The following is a 21,930-nucleotide window of genomic DNA, read 5'->3' on the forward strand; positions in this document are numbered from 1 at the left end:
GGTAGTCGGATGGCTAACTGATGACATTTCTAGATAACTGAACCAAAAACCGAAATATTTAGAAGTAAAAATATACCGACAACGGATAGTGCGCTGATTAAATAAAGCACAAAACCGACATCGTGGTCAGGGCCTAGGCAAGGAATACAGTACGAATGAAAATCTTTATGAGGTATTTGCTTTCCACAAGTAATGCAATTATTAACTTTTACTGACATCGGTAAGGAGCAAGAAAAAGTAGACTTCATTCTTCTGCTCATATGGGATACGGATCCGATTCCGTTCCGAGCTGGGAAAAACTTTTCAGGCATCAGCTCCGAGCTCCAAGCTCCTCCCCTACCTATATTACCTCACTTCCTCCTATCTAGCCCCAGATCGAGTTTGCAGTCACTAAAAAGCGACGTAACCAAAAACTCTAAACAGGATAACCTGAAGAGTGAGGGGGACAGAGGGAGTGAAAGGGAGTGAAAGTGCAGAAGAATGAAGTCTACTACTCAGATGGAACATTATGGTAAGAACAAAACTTCTTTATCTGTAGTAGTTGACTTCATTCATTCTGCACATATGGGACAGAGTCCCCAGCTACTAGAATTCCTGGTAGGCCCTTATGGAAGGATATTTCTGAGCACCGCAGAGCCAAAGGATGCTCTCCCTCTAGAAATAAGATCCAATTTGTAATGAGAGATGAATGTGTGCGAATTTGCCCAAGCAGCTGCTGCACAAATATCATCTAATGGAACTCTCTACCAGAAAACCGCAGAAGTGGCCATAGCTCTAGTGGAATGAGCCTTCAATACACCAGGAGATAACCCTTTGTCCTTATAGACCTGTGCAATACACAGGGTGATCCACCTTGCTAAGGACACTTTCGAAATTGCGTTGCCCAAAAATGGTTTCGAAAAGGAGACAAACAATTGATCAGACTTCTGGAAGGGTTTAGTCCTATGGAGGTAAAAACAAAGCTGTCTATGGACATCCAACAAATGAAGCTTACGTTCACCCCTATTCTGGAAATTTGGGAAGAAGACTGGCAAATTTATGGATTGATTAATATTGGCTGCTGAAAACACTTTGGGAAGAAAAGAAGGGTTCATGCGCAATGAAACCCTGTCCTTGTGAAAAAACAAATAGGGGGGCAAGGAGGATAATGCCTGCAACTCAAACTCTCTTAGCCGAAGTGATGGCGTCAAAGAATGCTGTCTTCCATGACAAGAACTTCATTGGAACTGAACCGGCTGGCTCGAAAGGGGGAGAGGTCAAGGCCTGAAGGACTAAAGTCAAATCCCAGGGGGGGGGGGCACTGTTTCTTTAACTGGAGGTCGCAATAAAAAGGTGCCCTTCAGGAAGGCTTTACAGAGTTTGGCCGAAGCCAGAGCAACCTTATTTTCACCCACATGAAAATTAGAGATGGCAGCCAGTTGAACTTTGATGGTGGAAGCACTCGAGCTTGACCAAAAAAGATCTGCCAAAAAAATCCAGTATGACCGGAACAGGGGCTGTAAATGGGTTCTGATTGTGCTGAGAGGCCCAAACGCAAAAACGTTCCACTTGCTATTGTACAGCTTCCTAGTGGAGGCCTTAAGAGAAGCTACCAGAATATTCTTAACAGGAGACGAAAGTCCGGGAGTCCTGATGATCATGGGAACTGAAGCAGCCAAGCCGTCAGCTTGAGACTGTCCAGGTTGGGCAGGGGCAAGCCCGATGGTGAGAAATTAGATCCGGACATGGATCTAGAGCCCATGGACGGGCCAACAGGTGAGACCATAGGAAGGGAAATCACACTTGACGTGGCCAAAAGGGAGCTATGAGAATGACTTTGCACTGCAGCCGGCAAAATCTCTGAAGGAATCAGAGGTAATGGGGGATAAGCATACAGTAGCCCGGGAGGCCAATCATGGACTAGAGCGTCCCTGGGGGCATCCCCAGGAGGGGGGATCAGAGCAAAGAATTTGCTGCACTTCGCTGTGGAAGGAGATGCAAAGAGATCGCAGCAAGGTTGACCCCAAACACGGAAGATCTTCTCCGCCACTGATTGTTTCAGGGACCACTCATAGGGAAGCAGGATAGTCCTGCTGAGACTGTCCGACAGAATGTTGGAGCGTCCCGGGATATGCGTTGCTACGAGAAACCGGCTGGTGGATATGGCCCACTCCCAAAGTCTCATGGCCTCGTGACAAAGAGGGTAGGATCGGGTCCCTCCCTGTTTGTTTATATACCAGAATAGAGACATGTCTGATTGAATGGCTATCGTCCCCGGAGGTAGGACTGGGTGGAAGGCTCTCAATGCTAACAAAACTGCCCTCATTTTCCAGGACATTGATGTGTAGCTTGGTCTCTGGAGGGGGACCATGTGCCTTGGACCGTTCTTCCCAGTAAGTGCCCCCCCACCCGAACTGGGAAGCATCCGTGGTCACCGTGGCTTGAGCCTGAGGGGCTAGAAAGCTGCGCCCCACAAATATGTCTGCAGAATGAAGCCACCACAGAAGTGCCCTTCTGCATGCCCGATTGATATGGATGTGAAAACTCATCGGAAGGTCTAGCCAGGACCATTGGACTGCCAGATTCCACTGAAGGACTCTCATGTGAAGACGTGCAAGAGGGAGTATAGAGATTGCTGCTGCCATGGAACCCATGGCCCTGAGAACATCGACTGCTGTGACGACCGTGTGATCCAAGATCACGGAAACATACAGTCTAAGATTCGCTATCCTTTCCGGAGTGAGAAAAATCTTTGATTGAATCAAATTCAACCGAGCCCCGATGAAGTCTATGATCTGAACCGGAGTCAGGTGGGACTTGTTGAAGTTGATCGAAATGCCTAACTTGTGAGCCCAAGGAAGTAGTGTAGGGCACGATACAGGAGACACTTGGTGGGACTTGCTGAAGTTGATCGAAATGCCTAACTTGTGAGCCCAAGGAAGTAGTGTAGGGCACGATACAGGAGACGCTTGGTGGATGCAGTGAAGAGCCAATCGTCTAGGTACAGGAATACCCGAATGCCCTGAAGTCTCAGGTGAGCCGCTACGACCGCCATAACCTTGGTGAACACCCTGGGGGCTGTGGTGAGACCAAAGGGTAGGGCTCTGAATTGAAAATGACTGGCCCCTAGCCGGAAGCGGAGAAACCTCCTGGAGCTCCTGTGAACCTTGATTTGATAGTAAGCGTCCTGGAGGTCTAACGAGCAGATCCAGTCGCATTCTCTCAGAAATGGTAGAATGGACTGTAGAGTGACCATCCGGAATTTTTGTTTCTCTACCGACAGGTTGAGGATAGACAGGTCCAGAATGGGCCTGAGGTCCCACCCATCTTCTTTGACACTAAAAAGAACCTGGAGTAGATGCCTGATCCGGACAGATCTGGGGGGTCCGGCTCGATGGCTCGTTTTTGTAACAGCTTCGAAACGTATAAAGCTGCAGCCTCCCTTTGAGCGGGTGGGACATCTGGGAGGCGAGCTGGAGATATGGGATGTGAAAAGAAGGGGATAGAATATCCTCTGGATATGATGTTTAACACCCAGCGGTCTGCAGTAATGGACTCCCATGCCGCTGGACGTAAGGAAAATCTTCCCCAGACTACCTCCAGAGTAGAGCAGCCGGGCAACCCCTCAGGGTTGTTGAGCAGGTCTGTCAGAAAAAGGAAGTTTCTCGGATCCCCTCTGCCCCTGGGGCGGCGTCAGTCTTGTCCCCCTCGGCCTCTGGGGCACGAATACTCCTGAGTGTCATGAAAGAACTGTGATTTCCAGAACCACATCTTCTTTTGCCCCTTTTGGTTCCTGGAATAGGACCTCTGGGGGTTAGAGAAGCGGATTCCGACGGCAGACAAAGTCTTTCTGTCCTTCTCACTCTGAGTTAGTGTGTCACGTACGGTCTTCCCAAAGAGGGATGATCCATCGAATGGGGCGTTGAAAGACGCCTTAAGGGGGTCCGCAAATTGACACAGCCTGATCCAGGCGTGTCGCCTCAAAGCAATGCCTGTACCTGCAGCATTAGCGGCACCCTCCGTGGCATGATAGAGGAGACGCATAGAGGTATTAGTCACCGATTTCAATGTAGTCATCTTGGTAGTAAAGGACTGCTTGCCCTGCTGCAACAGAGATTCCGGGGGTGACTCAGCTCTGATATAAGGTCTCGCTGCAGTCGAATGACATGTGAAAAGTAATTCAGCGCACGAATAGAAAAATGTCACTGACGAGTATATGTGCTTCCCAAAATGATCCATCGACCTGGACTCCTTGTCCGGTGGATGAACCGAGGAACTTTCCTGTGCTAGTTCCTTCCTTGTGGCAGCTGCAACCACCAAAGCATCTACCGTGGCTCCCTTGGACCATGCTTGCCTGTCCGATGGTGGGGAAAGAATTTTGTCTGGCCTTTTGGGGATAGGCTCTGCGGTGTCAGGATCCTTCCAAGCCTAGTGGTGATGAGGTCCACCAAAGGGTCAGCTGGTGGGGAGACCCAGGAAGTAGATGGGCCCGCGCCAAAGGCATCCAGGAATACAGACTCATCCGCAGAGGGTTTGGGAGCTGACCAACTCCTCTTTAGCGGAGGATCTCCATAATGTCTCCAAATGAGACGTCCTCGGGAGGTGATCTGGGGGAACCCTCTCCTTCATCCAAGTCCATATCAGTGGTAATGGACTCAGAGGAGTCCAAGTGCCTCCTCTTGCAACTACGCTTACGAGGTTCCTCTCCAGTGCGACTCTCTGGAGAGGATTCATAAGCCTCCGGGGGTTCCCTGTAGGGAACGACCTGGGGCTGCCTTTGCACGGGCTGTCCCTGAGACAGGGCAATGGGAGCAGAATCCAAACTCAGGGGGGTCTGGGCCAGATCCGAGGATGTCAGCTGTGGTCTCAACCCCTGGGAGAGGACCCTTTCCACTGCCCCGAATGCCAATGGAGAGCACGCCTCTGTGGAATGTAAGAAAGAGGCTCTCCCCGGCACTGAAGCTGGAACTGGAGCCGACTGCGGGGAAGTCCGGGCGCAGAGGGTGAGATCCGAAAGAACGAGATCCCAACTCTCGGGTTCGACTCCCCGACCACGGCTCCGAGAGTCCCCTGGATCTGAGATCGGATTAGAGGAACTCAAGGTGACGGCCGGCGTTGAGGAAACGAAAACCATTGTCTCGGACCCGAAAACCCCGAAGCATCGGGTCGGATCGGGGAAGGAGCAATAGGGTGGAACGTAGTAGCAGAAGAAGATCCCTCACCAATGGGAGAGGGTCCTGGTAAGACCCCCATCTGAATCTGGTAATGGATGAACCTCCTCATCAGCCTGTCCATATCAAGTTCGTATAAACTCCGAGTCGATCTAGAGGAAGCGACCGACTCGGGTCTGGGTCAGATCAGAGGTGAGTGCCTCGGCTCCGGTGAGAAACAGGGACAGCGGAGCCAAGGAGAACGAGATCTAGATATCTTAGCGGAGGGACTGGAAAAAGACTCCCTATCCGGAGATCTTTTCCTGGGCCTGTCTCTCTCTTTATGGCGCCTCTCTTTCTCCCTTTTGTCCCTACCTCTCTGGGATGACTCTGAAGAAGCAGGCCTGGTGGGAGGTTGAGTCCCTGCCTGCACAGAGTCACTGGCTGGAGAGGAAACAGAGGCAGACTCCAGGGCAGAAGCAGGTAGCAAGCCTTTGGCCACAAACTTAGCCCGATGATCCTTCAATGCCCTTGGGTTAAACCCCGAACAAATGTCACAGGATACTGACAGATGGGCGACCCCTAAACATAGAACCACAGAGTGTGGCCATCAGCTGGAAAAAGCTTATGACCACACTCTGTGCACCTAGTCTGTTCAGCCATAACAATGACAGAAAAAGCCGTAAACAGACCACACGCACACACACTAAACCGGGATGGGCCTAGGCAGGAATCAGAACACAAAACCACCACTAGAGAATACAACTAAACCCCCCCTTTTTTTTCTTTTTTTTTTTTAATACAACACGACGACCAACACGATGTAAGGGAGGAAAAGGGGAAGGAATTCACACTCACCAAAATAGCAAAAAGTACCAAAAACCTTACCACCTAGCTAAGAGCTCAGAGACCACGATGCTGACTCATAGAGCAGCAAACGAGATCTGGGGATAGATAGGCGGAAGTGTGGTAATATAGGTAGGGAAGGAGCATGGAGCTCGGAGCTGATGCTTGAAATGAAACAAACCCCAGAACTCCTTCGGTTGCCCGAAATGAACTGAAACAAAATAGAATACTGCCACAGCAACCAAGTGAAACGAAAATAGCCACAAAATCAAATGAACATTTAGCGCTTTCTTCCACTTTATTTTCACATGGACTTCAGAAAAACCAGGACCCCTCCCCTACATCCTGGTTTTATACTTGTTGTACAGGAAATGATGTTATTATTTAATAACAATGATGTTACACGTTATATTTTAAAGTGAAGAACCATATGAATGAATTTCATTTATCGAAATATGTTTATCTTAAAACATTTCATTGTTTTAAAAAATGTATAGTAATTACAGTATGACCATTGTCAATAAAACATAATCTTAAAATTAGAAGTTATGTACTCACCATAACGTTCCATCTGAGTAGGTGTATTCATTTGTCTGCAACCTGTAGGGATGGATCCAAGCTCTCAGCTCCTCCCTCTCACATGCCTGCTCTGCCTCATGACCTCAGATCGAGGTTGCCAAAGCAGCAATAACAATAATACCAAAAAAAGTAATAAACAAGAAGCAGGAGAAGGCCAGGGACAGAGTCCCCAGCTACCTGAATCTGGGCGCATCAAGGAAAATCTTAGTTGCCTGTGAACATCTAGTAGTGTAGCCTATATTCACCTTTTGTTTTCCTTGAAGTTCAACTCTCTCTTTGGCTGATGTAATGGCTAAAAAAAGGCTGTCTTGTAAGAAGAAGGGATCTAGGCCTTGCCCCCTCGCCACACAGAACAGAGCTCCATTTGCTTGGTAAAAACCTTTCTAGTGGATGGTTTATGAGCACCACACAAAAAGCATTTACTAAGAAGAAAAGAAAGGTCGGAGTCCTTAAGGAACTAGCTTCAGGCTGTCCAGGTTCGGAGGAGGAATGGGATGGGATGGATATCAGATCCCGGAATAGGATCTAGAATCCAGGATTCACCGAGATTGACCGGAGGAGAGGCCAGATCTAAAAACTGCCTTGGTGTTTGAGGGAGAAGCAAAAGATCGCATGAAGGGGTTCCCACCGTGCGAATATGCGCCTGCTATGACAATTGAGGAGAGACTCTTAAGGGGTGGGTCAGAATGGATGCTGTCGGCTTGTCCCTAGGATTGACCACGACCCCGGTGCTGCCGCGCTGATTGGTGGAGATTGCAGGAGATTGCCCATCTCCTGGCCTCGACTGATGTACCAGACAACAGACATATTGTCGATTTGAATCGCATTGTTCCCAAGGAAGAAAAGTCCTGAAGTGCTACAGCTAAGCCAGCAGCACTGCTCTCATCTCTAACATGCTATCGGCGTGAGCCATGGACCCTAGAGCCCCTCAGGACCAACTCGCTGCTGGAACAAGAAAGAATGGAGAATGGCCCACGCGCTGCAGATTTATTCTGCTGGGGCTGTGGTGAGACCAAAGGGAAGGACCCGGAACTGGTGTGACTGGGCTCCCAGCGGCGGAGGAGAAAACTCCTGCGTCTGCTGTCCATTAGGATGTGGTAGTACGCTGTCATGAGAGATCTCGAGCACATCACATCCATTCTCCCCAGAAGAGGAGGAAATGGATTGTAGAGTGACCATTTCTTTTTTTTTTGGGGACTGCCAGATTCAGAAGAGAGGAGGATTGGTCTTAGTTATCCGATCTGGTCTGAGGGAACGTGCTGTATGGCTCTTTTCTCTAGCAGATGGGCCAATTTCTGCCAAAGCGCCTCCCTTTGACCGTCTGGGAGGACTTCTGGGAGGGACTTCATGGAAGGAAGAAAGGAATCAAATATCGATATTGGATTTGGATATGTGATTGTTAGCGGTCCGATGTTATGTTATGGACTCCAATCCGGTGTGTGCCCCCGACTGTCTCTATTTTAACTCGTGTATTCAAACATTATTTTGTGTGTTGAAACATATATTCAATTATAATTACAGTTGCTTTAAAATCACTGATTAGACATTTGAAACAATACATTGAAATATTGTTAGTTGTTTATTTATTTATTTGAATCACAAGTTCTCCAATTGATCTTGTTTAATCTATTTTTATAGATAAGTGTAGGGAATGTTTATTTGATGACTCTATACTTCCTCGCCAAAAAGCGAATTAGTATACATGATATTCAATAATATACATACTGCCACCTGCCCACGGACCCACCGACTCTCTTATACATGCATCCATCTATTGGCCCAAACAAAGATGCGCGGTTGGGAAAACCTACCCACGCACCAGGACCAAATCCCAAATTCCACTGATGCATACTGTCAAGTGTGTGTATGTTCAATTTGAGCTCCCACACACTCTCAGAGAACCCTAATGTTAGAAATGTGTGTTCTCTGTGTATAACACTATTAGTGACCAATGGGTACGTGAAGTGTTGTTCTGTGGATCAAAAAGGGGATGCATGTATAAGAGTCGGTGGGTCCGTGGGTAGGTGGCAGTGGACTTGTGGTGGAGAGTCCACTCCTAGGGTTTCTGTTTCCAACAGTGTGTATGTCGTTGTGTACTTTGAGGTGTGAGGTCACACGCCCCAGGCTCTCCTGCTCATAACATCACTAGTGGTAGCACCAGTCACATGGGAGGGCTCAAGTGTACAAACATTAGTGCACAGGTTCACATGGGTGCACCCACTTCCCATGGGAGATCTGGGGGTCTAGTTATGGGAGAATGTATATTATTGAATATCATGTATACTAATTCGCTTTTTGGCGAGGAAGTATAGAGTCATCAAATAAACATTCCCTACACTTATCTATAAAAATAGATTAAACAAGATCAATTGGAGAACTTGTGATTCAAATAAATAAATAAACAACTAACAATATTTCAATGTATTGTTTCAAATGTCTAATCAGTGATTTTAAAGCAACTGTAATTATAATTGAATATATGTTTCAACACACAAAATAATGTTTGAATACACGAGTTAAAATAGATTTTAAGATTATGTTTTATTGACAATGGTCATACTGTAATTACTATACATTTTTAAAACAATGAAATGTTTTAAGATAAACATATTTCGATAAATTTTATGAAATTCATTCATATGATTCTTCACTTTAAAATATAACGTGTAACATCATTGTTATTAAATAATAACATCATTTCCTGTACAAGTATAAAACCAGGATGTAGGGAGGCGTCCTGGTTTTTCTGAAGAAGTCCATGTGAAAATAAAGTGGAAGAAAGCACTAAATGTTCATTTGATTTTGTGGCTATTTTCGTTTCACTTGGTTGCTGTGGCAGTATTCTATTTTGATGCTTGAAATGTTTTTCCCGGCTCGGATCCGAATCGGATCCGTATCCCATATGTGCAGAATGAATGAAGTCAACTACTTCAGATTGAAAATTTCAGGAGTCGGCCGACCGGCACTTGCAAACTGCTTCTGCTCCGGGCACCGCACGGCAAGAAAGACTGATGTAATGGTGTCGACTGCATGTTTTATACCCCTGACGACCTGACGTCATGGAAGAAGGGACAGCAACTGATGCAGGACCCAAGACTTTGTTAATCAGGCCGACTGAGGGCAACCTGCAAGCAGATTACCCAAATGTAATGACTGCAACAGTGAAACATGAAGAACATCATGGCCTGAGAGCTCTATAATTTCTCTCTCTTCATACAATCCAGGGAGGTACATCTCAAGTCATTTAAACCCACATGGACTACGATGGAGTAATCCTGGTATTTGTTGTTCGGTGACCTGCGTGCATGAGTGATTTGGTGGATCCTGGCCCCTGACAGACAACTGACAGTGATTTTCTCCTTGTTCATCCAGATGAGTGGGATATCTGTATGTCTCACAATGCCGTGTCCTATGACTAAAGTACTAGGTAGTGCGTTGGTTCACCTCATGGGCTTTGCAGTTGAAGCTCCATGAGCTCTCTGTTGTATGTCTGGTGTTGGGACTGTTTTGATACAGTACTTTGGAGTTTGTCGAGGATAACTGATGCAGATTCAGTGTCTAGGAGGTCTTTGGGGTTTAGGAAGATTGTTTATTTAGTGTCTCAGCATATGTTGGTCTGTTTTGGGTGCATATCATGCATGGTGAGTATAGTGTGTGTGTGTTACCAACAACCTGATTGTTATTTAGAATTTTTGTATGCAAATGTCTTGCCTCCTGTGCCTGCATCGGTTTCTCAAAGGATTAGTTGGTTGTCAGTGAACATGAAAGAATTGCTACATCGTCTCAGGATGCCCATATCCTGGTGATGGAGAAATTGGGAAAGTGCATATCCATGATGTCAGATCCTTTTAGGTGGACTACAATGGTGTGGTACAACAGGGATTAATACCTGGTTAACTTGGGTGCTTTTGAGGCTAGAAGCAAAAGCGAGGCTATGTAGGAGTACATGCATGTGGCAGTGTTCCTTAGTACACAAACTAGTCGCTCTTCGCAACAGAGGTAGTTTTATATGGAAATGTTTGTTTCTAAGTGCCTCCATCTATACAAGCTGCTGTTAATTGTCAACAGTGCTTTAGCCAATTAAACAACTTCACTTTAGGCCTTCCTGAGCGTATCCCAACTTGGACAGATCAGGCTAACCCCTACTGCCAGTAGAGGAGTAATCCAAAGTCTTCTTAATGTAATAACATACAAAGGTTAGTGAAAAGTGAAAAGCTAACAGAAACAAATTCAACAACCAATTAAGACACAGTTTAACAGCTATTTTTAAAGTAATTAATCCAGCAGCAAGGATATGGGAACACATATGCACTTTACAGTCTTAAAATGCAGATAAATGCAATAAATAATTATATAAAACTGCAAGTGATATGAGACTAACTGAGACAGAACTAAGGAGAACCACAACACTGCCTTTACTGTACTATAAACCTTAAGACTTCAGGCTCCTGGCGAGTTAACATACTGTTACAAAAACAGACACTTATTCTAAATGCTAGTCTGCAGTGATAAAAATGCAAAGAATTTGCTATAAGCCCAACACTGTTACTGCTGAGGCGCTAGGCACAAAAGCATAGAACCAGGTATGCTAAAAATACACAACAGCAACTTTTTTACAAAAATTAGTAAACAGAACCACAGCTTCATCAAGTTGTAGAGTTTTTAATTGCTTCTATTGGACAGATTTCACAGTAGCAGTAAAGATGCCCGTATGAAAGTTGGTTAATTTATTTATTTAACATTTGTTAACCGGGAAAGTCCGACTTGCAACCAAGCCAATTTTCAGCGGAGGCCTGGGGAGAAACTCTCCAGACACATGTTTTTGTAACAATGATGATGTTAAATGATGTGTAAGGCTGTAGTGATGAATTTTTTGGGATGCATGTAAGACTTCTTACAGTAAAAGTGTGCAGATGGTCACTAAGTTTTCAGGGAGGGAACCTGAAGTAATTCTGGCTAGGGTGTTCACAAGAATCCAGTCTAGAATACTTTGTCTATTACAATTTTTACTGTATACAGTTGGGGCATGTAAGAGTTGACGCAAACCACATAAACTAATGTTATTGGTGGTGGAATCATTTTTTTCCTGACAGCCAGCCAATGCTGAAAGTCCTCCAAAATTAGAGTTTCTTGGGAAATATTGGTGGAAACTAAGACGACTTCTGCAATGTCACTGTTTTTGTCTGAAAGGATGTAAACTCCTGTTATGGTTAGATATTATGTTTAATTATTTTAAGTGATAACATATTTCTGGGGGTCAAGTTAATCCATTAAAGGAGGTTTTCAACAAATGCAAATAAACCAAAACCATTTAGTTGAAACCACCTTCAGAGAGCACTGAAATAATTTTTTTGCAGGGGCAAACCCTCCCTGCACTGCCATATGGAGGGGCACCATCCACACACTTGCAACCCCCATATGGAGAGGGACACACACACACACACACACACACACACACACACACACACACACACACACACACACACACAAATTATATATACAAACTATGAGGTCCACAACAGTGCACAAAAAGGCAATCTCCACTTTTGCTGAAGGAGGTTTTGGCAAACTGGCTTTGGTTTCTTTGCATTCACTGAAATTGCCTTCAATGCATTTACATGCACCTAAAATTCTGCATTACTAACAGATGGGGAAGGGTAACTGGATTAATGAAGAGGTTTATATGCTTGTTATAGCCACTCCATCTGCTTTTTTTCTTTTAAGTCTGAGGATATTTTAGGATGGTGGAACAACATCCTCATCACAAATTTCATGCTTTAGCCATGTTTAAGTATGATAATGTCAGGTAGGTGATGTACAATAACTACAAGTATCTCAGCCAATTTGTTACAGGTACTTCTGAGGTTGGCAAGAACAGGAGCAGTCCTGTTGTATTTTTAAAGTGGAGCAGTGAGAGTGAAGAGATGTTTGCACTGGGGTCTTGGGTTGGAAAGAATATCACCTGATAGTGTTAACTTTAGCAAGTAAAGATGTTGGCTGTAGAGGCACTTTTTTGTTTGGAAGTGCTAGGTGATGTGTGAGAGGTGAGATATTTATTTTTGAATAGTTTAATGTTGGTAAGTATTAGAAGGTTGGGGACCATGTTAAAATGTATGTGAGTGTACTGTGTGGGGAATTCATGTGAGGTAGAGGGGAAAAATGCTTATTATGAGGAAAGTGGTGCAGGGAAGATGAGCATATATTGCTTGGAGTGATGGAATAATAACTTTGGGGGAAGCATTATGTTATAGGAGAAGTTTATGGAAAAAGGTTAGAGAAGATGGAAGATTTTAGGAATGTAGAAGTAGCTATAGGCGAGTACTCTAAAGGGCAGAGAATGTGAGTACTGTGAATTGGGGGATGGGATGGGTCAATGAAGGTTATGTAAAGTTAAATGAGTATGTATATGGAGGAGTAGATACAGCTGGTGTATTAGAGAAGTATTTCCAGTGGAAAAAGTAAAGAAACTATTCAGTGTAAATTATTTTATTTATTTATTTATATTTGTTGACCGGGAGTGTCTGACTGGATGTAGGTCCATTTTCAGCGGAGGCCCGGGGAGAAAAGCTCCACAGTTAAAATAAACAGATAGTAGTTACATCGGATTACATAGCGATTAACAATTTACATAGCAATTACTTACAACATATTTACAGATGAAGAACATAGTACATCAGTAGACAACTAGAATCTTTATCTGTGAAGTGCATAACAGACATTAACAAACGTTACAAGAAGAAGTTCCTGCTGTATAATAAGTACTGGCTTATGAGCATCTGAGCTTGCTATAATCAAGGTAGTTAGTGGAGTGGAAAGAAAGGTAGTGGTTGGATGGGGTGGATGATATTAGAGTGGGAGTTGGAAGGACACAGCCAGCATGTTTTTAGATGCGCTTTTAGTAAAGATCTGAAGTGGGTGCATGATGGTATGGAGGTAATTGTGGGTGGGAGGGAGTTCCATAATTTGGCTATGGTGCAAGAGAATAGTGCTTCACCAGCAGAGTTATTGGCTTTAGTGATCTGCAAGTGATTTTTGTTGCTGGATCTTAGTGGTCTAATGGTGCGATAGGGTTGGGGTAGATTCTGGAGGGATGGGACATTTAGTGGATGGTTTACTAGTTTGTGGGCGAGTGAGAGTTGATACCACTGAAGGAGGTGAGGGAGTTCAAGCCAGCCCAGTTCAGCAAGTGAGAGACAGTGGTGACTATGGTAGGATGCCCCTGTGGCGAATTTGGCGATTTTGTTGTAGCAGATCTCTAGCTTGTTTAGATCGCATTGCCTTAGGTTGGTATATATTGGAGAGGCATAAAGTAGGGTGGTGATAAGGTGGGAATTTGCTACTGAAATCTTTGCTGCTTCGGTGAGAAGTTGCTTATTTATGTATAGTGCTCCTAGTTTTTTTTGGACTTTTTTTATGGTCATGGATATGTGAATGTCAAATTTTAGTTTATTGTCTACTTCCACTCCTAGCAATTTGGTGTGTTCAGTTGGGTATATAGTGGTGTTGTCTTCTACTGTGATGTTAAAGTGAGAGATGTATTGAGTAGGTTTGGTGGGTTGGAAGACGGGTAGTTTAGTTTTGTTTGGGTTGAGTATTAATTGGGCATCGGATAACCAGGTTTCAACAGAGGAAAAGGCTTCCTGTGTGACTTTTTGCAGTTTGGGTAGGGACTGGGCTGAGCAGATGATGGCTGAATCATCTGCGCATTGTATGAGTGTGCCATGTTTGGTGGCAGAGGCTAGATTATTGGTGAAAACAGAGAAGAGTAGGGGTCCAAGGATGGATCCTTGGGGAACCCCTATGGAGACAGGTAGTTGGGGAGATATGTCATTCTGCCATACAACGGATTGCTGGCGGTCAGACAGGTAACTCTGAAACTAGTTGGTGACTGATTGTGAGAAGGATAGGTTATTGAGGACAGAGATAAGTTGTGTGGGACCATGTCAAATGCTTTAGATAGGTCTAGGAAAGTAGCAGAGGAAAGATAGCCATTGTTTTTATGCTGAAGGATAGTGTTAGTAAAGGACAGTAAGGCAGTGGTGGTGCTATGGTTTGGTCGGAAACCATGCTGAGTATTGGAAAGGAGGTTGTTAGTAAGGAGGTAGTCTGAGACCTGAGAGTGTATGCATCTCTCTAGTATTTTGGAGAGTGGAGAGAGAATAGCTATGGGGCGGTAACTGGTTAGTTCTGTACAGGGTCCACCTTTGTGGAGGGGAATTATATGTGATAATTTCCAGAGTGTGGAAACTAGGCCAGAGCATCAGCTGCAATTTGTAGGTATTCACTTGGGAGGTTGTCTGCTGCTAATTTGGTGGGTTTAAGTTTAGTTAAGAGTTTTTTTATGTTGGAGGTAGGTACAGGAGAAAAACAGAAGGCAGTGGGGAGATTACTAGTTGAAAGTGTGGGCTGGATGATGGGGAGGGTACAGCAGAAGAGAGATATTGTGATTTGTTGGAGGTAAAGGATATTGTGATTGGTTGGAATTGGTGAGTAAGCCAAGATAAGAGATTATAAACTTAGTGCAGGGTAGGGTGGGTGGAATTGGGGGTATGACAGGGGAGCAAAAGAAGCCATCCTTGTGATCCAGGCAATGAGAAAAACAATCAGTTTGGGCAGCTTATGAAGTTAAGTTTATGATAAGCTACACACTTTCAGTAGAGAGTAATACAAAGGAAAGTTAAAAAAAAAGAAAAACATAATATTAAAACAGAGTCACTATTTATTAAATTAAACTGAGGTAGATGTTGGAAATGTGTACACAGCAAGGACCAGGTAATAAAGGTATTAGCTGGCTAATATTGATGAAATATAAAGTACAGTTTTGTACCTACCATAAATGTAGATGTCCGAACTGGATAGCATCTGCAGTCATAACAAGTGGGTTGTCCTGTCGTCAGGCAGCCCTGCAGTCGGACGGATTCCAAAGTCCGGGTCCGGCTTCGGCTGATGTCGCACTCCATCCGACGTCATCTCTGTTGGTCTTCGGGTATAAAAGCATCAGCCGACGCCATTTTCCTCAGTGTTTCTTGCCCCAGATGCTAGTAGCCCTCTTGCAGGCTAAAATTTGGATAGATGCCAATGTTTCCAAATAGATAGAGGTAAACACAACAATAAGCATATATGTACATATATACAAACAAATACACCATAAAAGACTCCCCAACAGCTAGCTATTAGGAGGGTAAACACCCTAGGAGTACCACAGAGGGAAGGAGGGAGGGTAATCCTGACTGCAGATGCTATCCAGTTCGGACATCTACATTTATGGTAGGTACAAAACTGTACTATGTCCTTCATGGATGCATCTGCAGTCATAACAAGTGGGTAGAATACCATAGCCAACTACGGGAGGAGGATAAAAGTAGATTATGGTCTGTTTAGGATCCCTTGCAGTACAGCAGTGGCAAACCCTGCTCGGGATCTGGAATATAGAGGCAAATTATAATGCTTGGCAAATGTATGCACGGAGGTCCAAGTAGCCGCCTCAATAATGTCTTTGGTTGCCACTCCTCGTAAGAAGGCTGTGGTAGTGGCTGTTGCCCTTGTAGAATGAGGTCTTATGTTCTGTGGAATTGGTTTTCCATGGAAGGAGTAACAGTATCGTATGCAATTTCCTATCCATTTGGAGATTGTCTGTTTGGAAATAGCTTTTCCTTCCCTTCCTGTTGCATAGGCTACAAAAAGTTGGTCAGTCTTTCTGCTATTTTTGTTCTGTCCAAGTAGTAGCGTAGCTGTCTATGTACATCCAAGGTATGCAGTATTCTTTCCCTTCTGTTTTGTGGGTTGGGAAAGAAGGTAGGTAGGTGGATTGCCTGGTTTAAAGACACTCTGGATACCACCTTGGGCATAAATGTAGGATTAGTCCTCATGGACACTCTATCTTGGTGGAAGATTAGGAAGGGTTGCACTGCCATTAAGGCCTGTAGTTCTGAAACCCTCCTTGCTGAAGTAATTGCCAGTAGGAAAGCAGTTTTCCATGACAGGTGTTGTAGGTCTGCTGTTGCTGCTGGTTCAAAGGGTGATAGTGTCAACTTTTCTAGCACAAAGTTTAAATCCCAAGCTGGTAATGGTGGTTTCCTTGGAGGTTTTACATTCTTGATTCCTCTGAGGAACTGCCTGAGCAAAGGGTGCGAAAAACAGGTGGATCAAAGCTGTATTCTGCTGAAATAGCTGATGCATGTATCTTGATGGAGGAGTAGGACAGGCCTGAATGAAGAAGTTCGCCAGATACTCCAGAATGTTAGGCATATCTATGTTTGACACATCTTTTCCTCTTTCCGTACTCCAAATGACAAACCTTTTCCATTTTCCAGCATAGTTCCTTCTTGTTGAAGGTCTGCGTGCTTCAAGAATAATGTCTTTAACTCTTTGGGAAAGTTCTGGATTAGCTGCTGCTATGTGATGTTCCATGCAGTCAGTTGCAGCGTTTTAGGTTTGGATGTATGATGCTGTAGTTGTTCTGAGTTAACATCAAAGGCATCAGGGTATTGGCCACATATTGTTCCGAGACATGCTCTTCAGTAGTGGGTACCAGTGTTGTCTTGGCCAGTTTGGAGCTATCAGGATTATCCTTGGACATTCTTCCTTGATTTTTAGTAGTACCTTGTGTATCAAAGGAAGAGGTGGGAATGCATATGCTGTTAGGCCTTTCCAGTTGAAGGAGAGTGAGTCCACTTTCCATGCTAGTGGGTGGAATGTCCTTGTGCAGAATTTTTGAGCTGGTGATTGAGAGGTGATGCGAATAGGTCTATCTGTGGCATTCCCCATTTCTTCGAGATGGTCTTGAAGATGTCCGGTGCAGCTTCCATTCGTGAGCATCCTAAGTGGTTCTGCTTAATATGTCTGCTAGAGTATTGTCTTTCCCGGTACAAATATTGCCTGTAACTGAATGTTGTAGCTGAGTGCCAGGGTCCACAGCTCCAAGGTCATTCTGCATAGGGGTATGAATGAGTGCCTCCCTGTTTGTTGATGTACCACATGACTGTGGTGTTGTCTGTCCTTATCATCAACTGGCCCTCTTTGAGAAATGGTTTGAACTTTTGGATTGCCAGTTTTACTGCCAGCATTTCTTTTAGATTGATGTGCAGGTGAAGTTGATCCTGTGTCCACAATCCTTGCACGCATTTGTCCAGCATGTGGGCCCCATCCTAGGTCTGAAGCGCCTGTTGTGATGGTCTGGCTTGGTTGACATCTGCGAAAGGGTAGGCCTGGGTTTGACTGGCATGCCTGAGCCCACCATAGGAACTCCTGTTTTAAGCATGGAATTAGTGGGATTTCTGTTTCTAGACTGTGTCTGTGTTGGGACCATAAATTCTTTAGGTACCACTGTAGTTTCCTCATATGTAGTCTGGCAAATGGGACCAAGATTATGCATGATGCCATGAAGCCCAAGGTCTGCAGAACTTTTCTTGCTGTTAACTTGTTCAGTTTTGTTAGTGCCAAGAAGTAAAGAGGAAGTTCTTTTTGTTTTTCTGTAGTCAGGAATGCCATTTGTTGTACTGTGTCCAATTCAGCCCAAGAATGTCCTTGTTTGGGATGGTAAAAGCCTTGACTTTTGTAAATTGACTGTGTATCCCAGTCCTTGTAGCAAGTAAATGACCCTTTGTAAGTCTGTTGTCAGCTTGCTTTTGTTGTCCCCTTGTAGCAGGCAGTCGTCCAGGTATGGGTAAATTTGAATTCTGTAGTCTGCAATGGGCGATTACTGATGCCAGGCATTTTGTGAATACTCTGGGCAGTAGATAAGCCAAAGGGCAATGCTGAGAATTGATAGTGCTCTGATCCTGCAAGAAATCTGAGGTATCTTCTGCAGATTGGTCGAATGGGGACGTGCAGGTATGCCTCCTTGAGATCTAGAGTTACCAGCCAAGACTCCTTGCCCAGCATGGGAAGAAGCTGCTGTAGGGTCAGCATTTTGAATTTTGGGACAATGATGTATGTATTTAAGGTGGACAGGTCGAGAATTGGTCTCCAACTTTTTCCTTTCTTGGAACTAGGAATAGTCTGGAGTAGAACCCTTTCCTTGTTCTGCTGTTGGCACTCTTTCCACAGCTCTCATGTTTGCTAACTCCATTATCTGAGCCTCTGTTTTTGATTTGGAGGTAGATTTGGCATTCCTCTTTTGACTGGTAAAGTGTGGAAGTGAAACCGCTAACCTTGATCTATGGTTTGTAAAATCCACTTGTCTTTTGTTATGTAGTGCCAGTTCTTTGAAAATAAGGTTAACTTTCCGCCTAGAGGAGCTGCTATTTGTTCCCTGGTAGGCGGATTTAGGATTAAATCACTGTGGTTGTGCTGATGTAGTGGCAGTGGCTGTGTCTGTGCCTCTGTTGTTACCTTGCCACTGTCGTCCTCTGTAGGCACCTCCTCTGGATTGGTTTCTGCCTCTGGAACGTCTATTCCTGCCCCTTTGAAATTTTGTGGAGTCAGGAAAGGACCAATTTTTGGCAGGCCAGTTCCTGCTAAACCTTGGGGGTTGAACCTGTAAGAAATCTTTAACAGTTTGAACAGATTTTGCCTTTTCTTCCATTTTCTTCATAACCTGCTGGGCAGGTGTACCAAACAAACTTATCTTGTCCATAGGAGCATCTAGCAACTTAGCTTTAACATGATCCGGTAAAGCTTGTTCCTTTAGCCATGCATGCCTTCTTATCACTGTGCCTGTCATGGCTGATCTAAATGAAGCCTCCAGTGCATCATAGCCACATTTTAAGGAATGGTTGCTAACCTGTTGTATGTTATTTACCATCTCTAATACATATTTCTTATCAAGAGATTCATCAGTGGTTAGTTTTTTAGTTAACTGATCAAACATAAACTCTTGGTATTGTATCATGTGAAACTGACAGTTTAAAGCTCTAGCTGAAAGAGTAGCTGAAGTGTAGACCTTTTACCCCATCTGTCTAGTGACCTTGCTTCCCTTTCAGAAGGAATAGGGTTTTTAGCTGTGGTCGGCTACTGCCTTGGGACCCTGGGATATAGTTTCTGGGTCTGCAAGTGGGGCCTTGTAAAGGTGGTGATGAGTATCTGGCACCCTGTAAAATCTGTCTGGTTTGGCAGGGGCTGGGGTAAAGTATCTGGAGCGGAGCAAACATCATTGAAAGCATCATCCACCACAGAGAGAACAGGAGGTATAGCTAAGGGCCTGTGCTGTGGGAGGTGCAGAAAGGTCCTAAGTCTTTTCTGGAGTCTGAAAAATCCTGTTGCTGCCATTGGAACTGTTCTCGCATGGCATGCAAGGTTTCCCCAAAGGAGAATTCTTCTGGTGGGGAAGCAGCTGGAATGGATTCTTCAGCATCTGAATCTTCAAAATTGGAGAAGGGAGCCTCAGGCTGGTCAGTTATGTCTGATTCATCAGCAGAATCATCAGAAGACACTGGCTCAGGGGGCTCTGCCCTAGGTCTCTTCTCTGGGGGCTGAGAGGCCTTGTCTGGGTGAGATTGAGATCCTCTAATTAAAGAAATTAAATCTTCTGCCAAAGAAAGCATTTGAGAACTAGAAGAGGGCCTGGATGTGGGGGTTTAACAGGCACTGTTTTAGTAGTCTTGGCTGCTTTAGCCCTGGCGAAGGCCTTAATGGACATGGCAGCTGGAGGCCTAGCAGCACCACGTGCTGGGGTAGAGACATCCAAGGGATGGTGTCTGATAAGTCAACCACCGTAGTGGGTAAAATTTCTGAGGTCGATTCAAGAGTTGTAGCAGGGGCCTCAGTTGTAAGAATAGGTTCATCTGTACTTTGAGCAGTTTTCTCGGTTTCGCCGAAACCGAGACACTGTTTGCTTTACCGTGGTTTCGCCGAAACCGCGGACCGCGAGTGTCGGTCTTTATCTTTGCTTTTTGGGGTAGTCGGAGGATCCGACGGCATAATGTACGCAAAATCAGAACCGAAAAACTGTTCTGCAAACTCCGACCGACGCCTAAGTGTTCGTCGGTTGAAAGAGGCACAGGCCGAACAGGCTGCTACGTCGTGGGCTGGGCCTAAACAAGGCAGACAGTAAGAGTGGAAATCTTTATGAGGTATTTGTTTCCCACAGGTTAAACAATTGTTAACTTTTTCTGACATCGGCTGAGGCAAGAAAGAGTCCCCAACGGGTACTTAGCTTTAGAAGTCTTCGGGTAGTATTCGTAGAAGTAATCTCTGGATCCGACCGACCGCACTTGCGAACAGCTTCTGCTTGCCACGCGGCAAGAAAGACTGAGGAAAATGGCGCCGGCTGATGCTTTATACCAAGACCAACAGAGATGACGTCGGATGGAGTGCGACATCAGCCGAAGCCGGACCCGGACTTTGGAATCCGGCCGACTGCAGGGCTGCCTGACGACAGGACAACCCACTTGTTATGACTGCAGATGCATCCATGAAGGACATCTATATGCAACTGTAACCAATGTGGATAAATATTTTACATTCTATCTAAATAAACTTCCTAACAAGAAAAGATATTGCAGGTTTTTGGTCACTAGGTCTAGCAAAATAATATCAGTGGCTGGGATCACACAGTTTATTTGGATGAAAAGCAGCAGTCTAGAGGAGGCTGCAGTCACTTTCCCACAAAGCAATCAATGGCAGAGTCTGAGTCCGCTTTTCTAGCTGCTGCTGCTGTTGTTGTTGTTTAAAGCTCCAAATTTATTTTCTTTTTTCCCTGAAATAAAATATCTAGTTAATTGCTGTTCCCCTCAGTTCACAAATGATCAACCTTAAGTGTCCTGTTCTGTGACTCTCAAGAGAAAAACAGCTTTGGTTTCTTTCCTTTCCCACACAGCAATCTATGGCAGTGTGTGAATGAGCTGTGCCATCTTAAGGACCACTAATAGCAAATGAACAAAATGTTAGTGCATCACAATGCTAAGTACCCAACCGAATTTTAAAGTTACTATTCCACTTGGCAGAAGGTAATTGGAACCCAGTAAAACGTCTTCTAACACTCTACTTTAGAAAAAAGACACTGAACTACAGCATACCAAGTGTGTGTTTTTTTATAACACTTTCTGCAATTACACATGTTGCAGTAGCATCATAAATCATAACCACTTTTTGATAAGACAGTCATCTATAAAACATTAAACTAAAATGTTTAATTTCCTTACCCATATGTCAGCCTTAGTTGAGATTGGCTTCCCTCCATAAAGGTTAATCATTTCTGGAGCTCTGTATGAGAGAGTTGTATACCTATGAAACAAACATAAAACCACAGACCATGAGTCAGTGAAACAATTTAATAAAATTAATTTATTATGACAGTAGACAAGTGTATTAGAAAGGCATTACTAAGGCCAGTGATGCTATATTATGGTGCTGTACAGTACTAAAAATGTCGAAGTACGAGACTGACTGAAACCTGAAAAGGGAGAGATGGCAAATCAGAAAGCAGCAATGAAAA

At 44.5% G+C, this 21,930-nt stretch overlaps 1 protein-coding gene across 1 annotated transcript in view; it reads right to left on the reverse strand.

Moving 5' to 3' along the window:
• Positions 1-21,930, reverse strand: part of BMP2K (BMP2 inducible kinase) — a gene marked incomplete in the record, with an annotated part of 1,991,334 nt that overhangs the window by 1,520,897 nt on the left and 448,507 nt on the right. Inside the window, 1 exon segment of the mRNA XM_044061221.1 lies at positions 21,638-21,719. Within this exon segment, the coding sequence (XP_043917156.1) occupies positions 21,638-21,719 (82 nt within the window).

Source organism: Protopterus annectens, chromosome 2.part0 (assembly GCF_019279795.1).
Source record: "Protopterus annectens isolate FY-2018-M chromosome 2.part0, PAN1.0, whole genome shotgun sequence".
Taxonomy (NCBI): Eukaryota; Metazoa; Chordata; order Ceratodontiformes; family Protopteridae; genus Protopterus; species Protopterus annectens.